The 12,528-nt window shown below is 39.4% G+C and overlaps 1 protein-coding gene across 5 annotated transcripts in view; it reads left to right on the top strand.

The window, feature by feature from the left end:
• Positions 1-12,528, top strand: part of ncor1 (nuclear receptor corepressor 1) — a 51,928-nt gene that overhangs the window by 2,042 nt on the left and 37,358 nt on the right. For all 5 annotated transcript variants that reach the window (XM_030437399.1, XM_030437398.1, XM_030437396.1 and 2 more), the window contains exons 2-9: positions 2,082-2,274; positions 6,162-6,256; positions 6,499-6,706; positions 7,090-7,272; positions 9,207-9,320; positions 10,646-10,702; positions 10,846-10,898; positions 11,630-11,696. In XM_030437399.1, the coding sequence (XP_030293259.1) occupies positions 2,164-2,274; positions 6,162-6,256; positions 6,499-6,706; positions 7,090-7,272; positions 9,207-9,320; positions 10,646-10,702; positions 10,846-10,898; positions 11,630-11,696 (888 nt within the window). In that variant the 5' untranslated portion in view covers positions 2,082-2,163. The remainder of the gene's footprint in view (positions 1-2,081; positions 2,275-6,161; positions 6,257-6,498; positions 6,707-7,089; positions 7,273-9,206; positions 9,321-10,645; positions 10,703-10,845; positions 10,899-11,629; positions 11,697-12,528) is intronic.

The raw sequence follows: 12,528 nt of genomic DNA, 5'->3' as shown, positions 1-12,528 counted from the left end.
AAAACTGAGGAATTTATCCAATCAAAAACCATTCAAACTAAGACCTGACACACCCTGCCAGTCCCCTTTTTTAATAAGCAACATATTTTTTTGTAAGAAATGAATTTGCATGACCAATAATTGATTATAATGTTAGTCTGTGTGTGTAATAATTTGTTCTCATAGTTGGCTAAACTACTTCTAGATTTGGCAGTGGATATGCATACCATTGAATTGGTTGGTTTTACTTGCTTTCAAACAACATATAGGCATTTAACTCTTTGTGTTAAAAAACATGTGGATAATATAACTAGACTGATACTTTTCAAATACTGATGGTTGATGATTCTGTATCACAGATTAGTATTTGACTGAACAGCCTACAGTGAATTTTTCCTTTAAAAAAACATGATCTAAATTTATTGAGAAATGTGTTCATATGCAAAAAGAAACATTTGACCAAAATTTCATTTTGCTTTCTAAATTGTTTACCATTAACATAAACAAGGTTTGTATACAAAATGCTTGATGCAGAGCTTTGTGAATATATTTATTCTTGATGTTTGACGAAATTAAAAAAGGTTTGGCTCTCATATGCAGCACACTTGGAATAATGCTGAAGTTTTCCATGTTTAACCTTTTTAATGTGGCAACAGATCAACATACATGTGAAATGGCTCTGAAAGAAACCAGACTTAATAAAAATATAAAACAATCAAATTATGTTAACAGTCATTTGTTTTTGAAGAACAGGCCTTTTTTAAAAAAAATATTTTTTATTCATCATATTTTGAGCATTTTTGCTTTATAAGTTATAGTGACAGCTGGAGAGAGACAGGAAGACAGGGAGAGAGAAAACAGATGACATGCAGAAGTACCTCCAGCTAGCATCAAACCTGGGCTGAAGGTGGTAGGAACTAAGCCTTGATACATGGTACATGCTCTTCCAGGTGAACTACTGTCATTCGTCAGTAGTATGTGTGTCACATGCTGGAAGAGTTGAGTTAACCATTAAGCAAGTGGTGGTAGTACAAAAAAATACAATACTACCAATTTAATAAAGCACATCCAAAAGCACCATGTTAAGGAGCACGCTCAACAAAACCAAAGGAGCAGGAGACAGTACAGCCCAGCAACTAACTTTGGCAGATGCACTTCAACAACACAAAAAGTGTCCAGCGGAAAGCTTGACAGCATTGGCAATAACACAGAAAGTTTTAGAATTCATTGTTTTAGATGCTAAACCAATGTCAGCTGTTAATGATGAGGGCTTCCGTCGCCTACTGGAATACTTAGAGCCAAGGTACTCTCTTCCATCACGCAGTTATTTTTCCGAGACCGGTATGCATTTTATTATTAATTCAACAATGGTATCGGATCGGTATCGGGTATCGAAAGATGCACAAAGCCAAGGCATCGGTATCGGGACTGAAAAAGTCGGATCGGTGCATCCCTATTTCTTGGCCAAATAAAATCAGTGTTTGCTCAGATTTATGTTGCTCCCTCTTGTTCTTGGTGTTTACACTATAGGCTCAATAGATCATACATGATTGCTCATCTCCTGTTCTACGCTTTCTGTCTGATGCTGAAGTAGAGCTACAAATATTAAATTAAATCATAGAACAGTTGAAAGAAAATCAGCTGCCAGCTATTTTGAAAATCATTCCCGTGATTTATCAGGAAACAGTTAGCAGTTCCAACTTCTTAATCCATAAGAAAAATGTCCTGCTCTTTCTTTGTCATTTATGAAAATAAATGAAGAGTCTTTGGGTTTTGTACTGTTGATTGGACAAAAGAAGCAATTTGACTTTGGGCTCTGAAATATTCATTAGCATTTTTCAAGTTTTCAACATCTTGTAAACTAGAGGATTAATAGATACATCTTGAAAATAATTGGCAGATGAATCCTTAAATCAAGTAACCGTTATTTGCTATGCTGCAGCAGTAGGTCTCTCAATCAGCATTATTTTTTGACAGTACAATCAAATATTGTTTAAGATATTTTTTCATGCAGAAATCTGTTTAAGAGGCTTTGATATATTCATCTTTATATGTGAAAAGTGACTTTAAAAGAAGGATTTTATATTTCGGTCTTGGTGCAGGTGGTTCGTGTCTCCGAACATGGTCTAGCTAAGATCTCTGATCAGTGAAGCAGCAGCAGCGGCCCACTTACACTGAGCCAGGATGTCCAGCAGCTCGGGCTACCCCCCCAGCCAGGGGAGCTTCAGCAGCGAGCAGAGCCGATACCCACCACATTCTGTCCAGTACACCTTCACCGGCACACGGCACCAACAGGTAAATCCTTCCTTCGTCACTGTTGTATTTGAGATAACAGTTGTGTTAGTCATAATGTAAATTCAGTTCTGTCAGCTTTTTTGTTATGACTTTAACCGGAGGCATTGGAGGTTAAAGGGGTAGTTCACAGCTGGAAACATGATCTTTTCAGAAAACTGGGCTGTCTCTGCAGTAGTAAGTTGCAACTATTTTTGAAATTAGTTCTCTGTGACCTGAGAAAACTGACAAATGCGGGTTTTGATGGATATCCTACAACATCGAGGATGCAGTGGGCCAGTTGCTCTCAAAGGCCACTCCTAGAAACTGCCAGTTTGAGCCACAAACCTTAGGCTAACCTCTGATAGCACCTTTGGGTAACAAAACATCTATTGAAATCTTTTCCTCTGTAACGTTGCTGGATTGGTAATGTAACACTTCTTGCACATAACTCTCTGCTCACATGGCTGTTTCATCCCACTAGGTTTAATCATTCTCACCAGTTTAGTTATGGGGCTTTGTTGTATGTATCAGGCATGTCCACTCCTGTCGATGTGTCCAGTGTTACACATGCATGTACCCCTTCTTCTGTAGCAATGTCATTCAAAAGAAACAAGCCTTGATGAAACTGGCTGCAGCACAGTGATTTCACTTCGGTTTCCATGGTGCACATCGCACCCTTATCACACTGGTACGGGGCACCTCTGCACTGCTGTCCTCACTGGCTGGTAGGACATTCTAAGTTCACGGTTCGATTTGATTCTAGATTTTAACATTTATTTTTTTAAAGCACAGGTTGCTATGCCATTTTTAGACTAGACTTTTATGCAATATAATATCTGACCATTGTTCGTAATGTACCACACTACATTGTCAAATTTGAAACATTTATTAACAACATAATGTAATGATAACTTATATCTTCAGTCAATTGGAAACTTCAGCAAAATAATCCGCCTTCTAGTTTCTGCAGAGCTTGCAAACTGTGGCTTTTTTGTCGACAATGCAAACATGGTCAACATAACCCACTGGAAACCAAAAATACTTCCACACCAGTGACTTCAGTGAAAGAGGAGTGGGTTCAAGTTCTGTCTATGGATCTCCTGCATCTGCAGTTGCCATTGTTGTAAGAATGGCGTAGCCCCTTTCAGGAATAGGGCGGTGAGTGAGGTGTGTGTGCGCGTAAGGTGCGTAGGTGTGAGTGGGCGAGCGAGAGTGAGGGAGCGTGCATACGTGTGGACAGTGAATGAATGGAGAGGAAAGAGAAGCGAATGGAGTAGCAGTAGTAGCGACAGCAATAAAGTGTACAAATCATCTCCCCTGTGCTTCCCGACCACGGCCCGGGAGCCGAACAGGAATGGTGTAACACCATGCTACCGTTTGGCTGGCTGTAGCTAATAGCTACTGGCTTTGCTAGTAGCTAAGTTAGAGAAGGTTGACTCGCAGCACTTCAACACGTGTGTGTTGTTTTCCACTTGGCAAGCCGACCAGACGTGACATGGGGGTGTGGAAGCGTCGACGATTCCATTTTTTAATTCTAACTTCGAGATTGTGACTTAATTTCGGTCGATTTCGATTTGAAATCGAAATCGTGACACCCTTGATGGCTGGCAAGTTTACATCGACTATGAGCTGTGGTGGCCCTTTCTCTTCCATACAATGTGGTTCCTCTACGATGTATAATGGCTCTTATAAGTGGCCCCCGATGTCTGATTCTAGCATTACACAACAAAAATGCCCCCCTAAATCTGTCAAGCATGCATACATTAAAAGATAAACTGTACGAACAACAGCCCTAGAGTGGGCAAAAGTCAACTGGACTTAGCCAGTCAGACACTCTGTTTTCTCTGGTAATGTAGCACCCTTTTCAAAGTATATGCGTCTTTCTACTGCATAGACAGACCAAAGGGCCATCTATCAATAAGTAAAAGTGTAACTACAGTATACAAGTAGTATACAGTAGGTACCATATACAGTGATGGATGATTTGTGGCAGATTCAGGCCTGATTTTCTGTATTTGGGCATTTGTTAAACTCCCAATTCTTGGCTGGTTTATTTTTTTTGTCATTAAACTTGAGAGATATGTTCTATTTTCAACTGCAGCCCATTGCTATATGTGTTATTATTTGTAGTCAGTGCTGCACACTGATGTAGTACTTTTATTTTTTCTTTCATTCACGGTCTTGGAAGTCACTCAGTACTTCCATGTGTGGTAAGCAAGAGGCACGCTAGCATTCAAAAGAAGGATCATTCCTTTTATAATGATTGATGATTTCATGATTTGGGGCTCCAATGAGACAAACTAAAACAGATCAGGTCCACGTTGAGCAATACTGATGTTGGCTTGCATGAAGTGTTTTTGCAGTGAAGCAGATATGCTTAACAACATCGTTTGGATGCACTCTAAACCTGTGTTAATGGTTATCTGGATCCATAGTTTGTCTCAGCTGACCTTTTTATGACTTATATGCAGCTTCCCATACAAAATAATTTGGGGGTGGTAGTGGCAGCACCACCAAGCTTGCCATGTTTGATGTGACTTCAGCCTAAGGCCTCTCTGTTGCTGCAGCTGTAACAACATTTTTACTATGTAGGAAAACTGCAATTGAAATGTAATTTATTGATTGAGTTTTCGGACAAAGTAAATTGTAATTAAGTTGAATAAATAATCAGGATAATCATGGTGTCTGTACTAACAAATATTTATGATAATCAGTTCAGTCATGCAGCTTTATAAAGTTTGTATAATGTTTTATTGCAGCTCACTTTTCAGTTGAATTTTGATTTGACTGTAAAAAATGGATTGTGTTTCTTAGCTGTTTTGGATGACATAACATACTTCTTAGAAGTTTACTTTCACAGAAAACTGTCAGCAGTAAATTTCTGGGCATTTGGATTGTTTGCCCTAAATCTGGGAAAAAACTGGAGTTTTCCTGTAACTGCATTTGCTTGGTCAGGTTTGTTTGGAGGTCACGCTGTGCTGATAACATTTGGTTGTTCTTTGCCCAATAGATTTTTGATAAAATCTTTGGCATATTGAAAGGGTTTTAATCCATTTTCTGACCGATGATGAGCTGTTTGAAAGAGGAGTGAAGACTTACCCCGCTACCAGGCACACTGGGTGTCATTACATACATTTGTTTGACATGATAGTGTGGTATTCTGCTCTTTTTGTAAGGTACATGTGGATCTCCTCCTATACTGGATGATTAAAGTGTGAACTTTCTTATTGTAACATATGGGGATCAGCTCATTTAATTCATTTTTGATATCTACCAATTAGACCTCCAAATGCAGACATTGTGTCTGTGTCTTACACTCACAGCTGCATTTGTATAGTTTGTCTTGGAAATCTATGTTATTAGATTGAGCGCAGCAGATGGCTTTTAGGAAATGAGATGGACAAGGAGAAGAGGCCGACTGACACTGGATTTTGGGGGCTGTTATCGGCCAATGTACACACATTCTTTGCAATGATAAGTAATAGAAGCAAGCAGAGTATTTTACAGGGGGGTGACATGCAACAAACATCCCTAACCAAACTTGAGTTGGGGATATTACAATTAAATAGTCAACGCCTTTATTCCCCACCCCTACCACATAATCTTGTAGTAACTTGGGAGAGAAAAGAAGGCCTGGTGCCAAAATAGATGCTTTGGGTACCAGTTACATGTATAAAGCATGAATAAAGCAGTCAGCATAGACGACTGTATTCATTAGATCTGAAGCATATCTGTTGCATCAGGTATGTCGCCCATTGTCGACAGGACTTTTCCTTTCTGATAGTATGATTTGGTTGCTGCATCTTTGAAGTCCATTGTTCTAGTTCCAGCTTTGCAGGAATCTCTCTGTTCATACTGTCATGACCTTGATCAGATAGCATTACAAAATTGTTTTGCACCTCTTTCAGGATTTCACCGTCCCGGATTATAGGACTCACATGCAAGATCCACAAGGTCGGAGAAGACCATCTTTGCTATCTGAATTCCACCCTGGAACTGAAAGGTAAAAGTTTCACTTGAAATATCCAACATTCTGCCTGAAAATCTGATAACTGCATCATTATATGTGCCATCTAAATGAGTTGAAAAAAAAACCAAAAAAACTTTGATAGCACACTGTGTTTTAGAGTTGTTTTCCTTTTGGTCTCCCTCAGGGGTGCTGTCCCCAAATTACAGTTTGGGAATTGTATATCTAGCCCGCCGGATGTTGCCTCTGACATGAATTTCTTGTTTACTGTTCCTTAGGCCTCCAGAGAGACGCCATGGTTATGAACAGCAGTTTCACTCCATCACATCCCAGTCTGAGCATGAGGCCTTGGAGTCTAAACGCCCTCGCATGGAGACTGTTGCTGAGTCCCACATCAGCCGCAGCAATCCCACAGCTGGGGGAATTGTCCTGCCCCTAACCCATGCAGTACAGGACAGTTTAAGAGCCACTGTGGATGTCAAAAAGGTGGGCCTTGTTCCTCTTAGTTTACTTTTGATAACTAAGAATTCACATTGGGTTTCAATAATGTTTTTGTCCTCACAGAGACGTACTTATACTTACTATAGTTGTGCACTATTTAACTACAATATTGTTTGTAGCACTAGTACTAGTACAATTTCATTGCCCTCATAAAGAAAAAGGAACTTGTAACTTGTCTTTGTGATTTTATAAAGTCACAATGTGTTTTTGTAAACTATATGGAAATACTGTCCCCTCCAAAATTTAGGACTCCTCTGATGGCGCTTAGTTTGAAAAATGATTGTGCGGACTGGACGGCATCATATTGTTTGTACAGAGCTTATGCTATATTTCTTCATAAGCTAAATGAACATTTTTGTTTTTGCCAGGAGTCTCAGTTCAATGTCAAAGTGGAGTCCCCGTCCCCAGGAGGACATGCGCTACACATGGGGGAAGACCAGGACACTTCTCCCTCAAAACTTTCCAAGGAGGAGCTGATCCAGAGTATGGACCGTGTTGACAGGGAGATTGCGAAAGTGGAGCAGCAGATTTTCAAGCTGAAGAAAAAGCAGGTTGGTTACAAAATAAAGCCTTTTGTCTCTGAACATTCATCAAACACAATGGATGTTGTGTAAGAAAAATTGGCAATAGTTGCTATTTTAACTAAGCAGTGACCTTTGTGTTTACTCTCTCTAATGGTAATAGTAACAGGCTCTACTCATTGATATAACGTTTTTCAATTACATCTGTGGGCCTGGCACTTGGTTTTTTCCATCACAACTGGGCTACCTGCTTGAAGGTGTGTCTTAAACCAGTGATGCACTTGTACCGATCCGCAGTGCTATCAAAGAATCACCGCTATCAAAGTGGCTCCGCTAATTCAGTTATAAACATGTTTCATTTACTATAACTTCTTTACAATAAAAGCCCCCCGTTAGTCATTTAATATAAAAGCATTTAATATAAAACAGCATTACAGGAAATGTTGTGTTTTCAGCAGCATTAACTAAACATGACTCCTGAAACAGCTGAAAACGAACATGAGAAGACAGTAAAACACAGCAGATGCTTGCACAGTAAAACTGGTAATGGAATAGCAAATCAGCGCGGCTAGGTTTGACTCGGCACAGCCTAAAATGCTAGTGGAAAAACGTCAATAGTTACGAGGCCCCCTGTTAAGTCTGCCAGGCTAGCTCATCCACAAGTCCCACATTGTATTAAGTGTGATTTCCAGTTCTTTTTGATTGATTTGATTTGATTTGTTCTCTGAGAGTGCCACAGTTTTGTTGACTGCTGATTCCTGCCACTTCCTTGCACTCCATATATTTTTATGCTTTGGAAAAGTGTAGCTGCTATTTTTTTTTTATCATGAAGAAGGTCTAGCTGCCTTTATAAATATGTGAAAGTGTCAAACTGCTCAATCTGCATAAAAGTACACACAGATGGTATTCCCGCCTTCAAATGAGCTCTCGAGGATGCTTAAAGGTTTTGATCCAACACCGGCAGCCTCAGTAGTGCCCCCTAAATGCCCATGGTTGGTAGTTAGCGAATGCTTATGCCTGTTAGAGCAGACTGAGCTGGAAGGGGGCCTTAAAGAGACTAAAACAGAATATCGGACAGAAGTTGACTAGAGATGCTCCAGAAGTGGACAGGATGAGTAATATGTGTTTTTTGACACAGCATATAAACATTTTCTAACAGGCACCCAAAATGTCTGTATTTTGAGCATAATGTGGGAATTTTATCAGCCCACGGTTGAACTTTGTTTGCATCCAAATTGTTTGAAAGCAATTCACCAAGACTGTAAGATGCTTTTACAGATGTGTGGCTCAAAAATCTTGTGTTATCTGCTTTATGTCTTGTCCCAATAAGATGCTCTTAAAAACTGAATGTCTACAGCTGCAAACTTTTTTTTATTCAGCCCATCTCCCCGTCTTGATTAGCTTGTTTTTAATCTAGTTTTTGGCTGTTTTTCTCCAGCTATCTTTTGTGGAATTCCATCTCATTAGATAGGAATGTAAGCTGAGCTTACTGGGACAGGACACTCCTCAGTTTTCAGTCTGCATTTATCCAAGATTTTCAGGGTTTTATTTGTTTATTTTAAGGTATTTCATGAACTGATAATCTCATCCTTGTAACCTGTAAGTTTACGTAACCTTTAACTTGTAAACATTGCCCTATCAAACACTCACCAGTTCAGCTTCTCTGCTAGCATCAGCATTCTCAATGCCAGAAACCTTCAGTTCTGTCATAAAAGGTTGTACTTGAACAAGCCCTTAGAGAGTAATCTGATAATGCCTGCATGGGCCTCAGATATCAGAAGCTGGGGATCAGATCATCACTGTGTAGATGCGGCTGTGTTTTCCACTGTTTTTCTTACAAGATACAGCATGTTTAAATAGGTCACGTATATAAGATAGCAAAGGAGCCCCCTCATTTTCTTGTATGTATTTAGTGTTATTTCTTGCTATTGGTGAAATTGTTTTGTGTTGGTGTTGTTTCTCAGCAACAACTGGAGGAGGAAGCGGCAAAGCCAGTGGAGCCAGAAAAGCCAGTGACCCCTCCCCCAGTGGAGCACAAGCACCGCAGCATAGTCCAGATCATCTACGATGAGAACAGGGTTAGTCACTGCTGCAAAGCATCATCTCATCTCCTCACTTTTTCTTGGCCATTTCGTGTTTTGAATAGTTTCAGCTTTTGATTTATGTATCATGGCTGTGCATCCTCAAAGCAAAAGGGCTGTACTTTTTTTTACCACCAGCCAGGTTAACCTGCTTAAACCATGTGGAGCCTTGCCAAGCTGAGAACACATGCGTCTGCTGTGTGTCCTCAGCAGTGAATAACCGTGGCGACCATGGCCAACCAGTGGCAGTCTCCCCTCTCAAACCATTTATTACCATTTGATAATTAATCTGTGTTCAGCCCTCTCCTTGATTCCAAAAAGTTGTGGAACTGTGAAACCTAAAAGAAAGCCTTTTTGACCTATATTGAATTGAAACTGAAAAAAATACTCACTCCAGTTTGCTGTGGAAATATGTTGGAATGTCTGGTGGTTTTTGCGTGTTTTTTTGACAGGGGTGTTTAAAAGTAAACATGATTTACTGAAGTGAATGGTCTTGTTAAAAACAATTAAAAATGTATTAAACCAAGGGCAAAGACAGGCCTCATTAGCTGTATTTCAGCTGAACAATAGGGAAGTGAGTGTGTGTTTATGGAGGTCACTGAAGTTCATGTCTGTCAGACAATGTTATGGTACGAGAGTGCTGAGACACGCCTTCCTTCTCAGTCAGCCATTAACCCTTTAGGCTGCAAAGCTGCTCTAGCTCAGTGCACAGCATTTAGTCTAGCAGCTGTGGTTGTTTGTCTCAGTCTGTAAATGTAGGCCTGGGAAAACTGGAAAGTTTTGGACAGTTTTTCAGAATCAGTCTCATGATCCTACAATTTTAATGATGAACTGTAGCTGCCATCCCCATTAACTTTGCTGCAGTTGGAATGTTTTGTCCTTTTTTTTTTTAAGCATATTGCTTCTTTCTGGCAGATGCAACTGCTTACTTTTCAAATTTATTAATTGCCGAAGTTCACACTGAAAGAGCAAATTAAATGCATCTAAAAATGATTACGTATATTCTTTTTATTATTTAGTGCTCAAATGTATTATCTTTAAATTGACAGTTTTTTCCTGAGTCTTTACCCCTTCGTCTATATGTTACAGATCAAAACCCTCATCAGAAAACATAACTGTACATAAATTGCAGTACAAATGGTCAGATGTTGCATTAATGGTCATGTTTAGCTATTTTGAAGAATTCGCTTCCATGCTTTATCCACTAAAAATTCTCATTAATATTATATTTCTTTGAGTGTAGCCCACGTACATTTTCTTTCCATGTGACTTTGTTTTAGAATATGCTAGTAATTAAGATATAAACTCTTTCTTTTTTCTAGAAAAAAGCTGAAGAGGCCCATAAAATACTGGAAGGTCTTGGTCCTAAGGTTGAGCTGGTATGTGATCTATGGTTGATAATAGTTTTTACATGAGCTTTCAGGAAAAAGTCATGCTGAGTTCAGTTGCAATTTAGATATCATTGCTTGCTTAATAGCTAATAATTATTCCACTGTTCCTCTTCTGCTTTTTCACCTTTTAGCCTCTGTACAATCAGCCATCAGACACAAAGGTGTACCATGACAACATCAAGACGTGAGTATCTTCTTGTTTTTTTGTTTTTTTTTAAATAGTTTCATGTCATCAACACCTGGAGGTCTTACACAGTGCTCCGGACATGAGGCTTAACACACTAACACAATACGAACCATCTCAGCTGAGTGAAGTGTTAGAGGTAATGCTGACCTCGGCAAGATAAACCAAGCTGATAACTGTCTAATCTGATTGCTGAGTCACCCAATTGAGTTGCCCTTCTGACAGCAAGGAGAGTGACAGAGAAAGGAAGTGAAAGAACGTCCTTGTGTCTGCATTAGGTATGTTTGGAGTAGGGTTGTGTCAGGGGGTTGAAGGCCAGGCCGTCTAGGATCAAGCACTTATCAGTGTGTGCCATGAGTGCGGCCCATCTGGCTCAGGTTTTTATCATGACCAATCAGACCACCTCTGTGTGAATCTGCTCTACAGGCCACACTGACAGGGTCAGCTCTCTCACTGTTTTTTCCCCACAGCCACCATCATGTGTAAATACAAGAGTTCCCAGTATTTTGTACCTTCCACATTAAAGATAAACAATGATATGGCCTAATGGTTTTTGATGGGGGTGTTGTGTAAGATATCAAGCTCTGTCTCTCATTTAATTTTTACATTTACAAAGGTACACTTGCATTTTGCAACTTTGTATGCTTTCTTGTACTGTAAATACCACAATACTTATGCGAATAAACATTTTAATATTTTCATTTCACTGAATAAACGTTTTTGTCTTTTAGCAACCAAGTCATGAGAAAGAAGCTGATTTTGTTTTTCAAGAGGAGGAATCATGCTCGTAAACAAAGGGTAAGTGTCCCTGCTGTTAGGAAAGCACAGTGGAAGTTGTGGTCGCCACATTAGCGGCACCGCCTGTTCCCATGCTCAGTATAGCTGTCACATACCTGACTGTTTTGACTCGGTGACCTCAGCTAAACAGGAAATATTATTATTTTTGACATCTTTTGATCTGTAGCTTTCCTGTTTACTTAAAGCTTCAGAATATTGTTGTCAACATACTAAAATGTTTGTGTATTTTTTGCAAATTTAAACTGCAAAAGGTATTCATGAAAAAATGCATTGCTTACAAAGTGTTACACAGTCGGAGGAAATTGTTTTAATATTACACACGAGATATTTAATCTTGAAGCCCATGTAAAATATCCATGTTATTGACATAATGGACTTGTAATTGTGGGGCAGGTCATGGACAAATTGAAATTTTGACCCTATAGTGAAAGTCAAGGGATCACCAGAGTTATTGTAATTCAACATAATCTCTGAACTTTAGCAGTCAATCCAATCATTTATGCAAAAATGTCAGCCTCATGCTTGGGGAAAATAGCAAAGTCAGTAGAGTATTCTCTGGGATCATGAGAGTCTACAGAAGTTCATGGCAACCCATCTTTTAGTTGTTGAGATATTTCAGTATCATTCAGAGTGGTGAACTGACTGACCTACACTGCCAGGAGCCGCATAGCACGCATTGCTAATAAAAAAAATCCACTAATGTATTTACAGTCTGGGAAACGCCTTGGTTTCCTCTGTTTGTTAAAAAGCATTATGTGGGCCAAGAGCTGCTTTTAAATGCAGTATAATAATAAATAATGTCACATCAAAGAACAGATCTGAGACATAAGAT

Source organism: Sparus aurata, chromosome 13 (genome assembly GCF_900880675.1).
Source record: "Sparus aurata chromosome 13, fSpaAur1.1, whole genome shotgun sequence".
Taxonomy (NCBI): domain Eukaryota; kingdom Metazoa; phylum Chordata; class Actinopteri; order Spariformes; family Sparidae; genus Sparus; species Sparus aurata.
The sequence above is the reverse complement of the archived record's forward strand: the minus strand, read 5'-3'. Positions and strand labels throughout refer to the sequence as shown.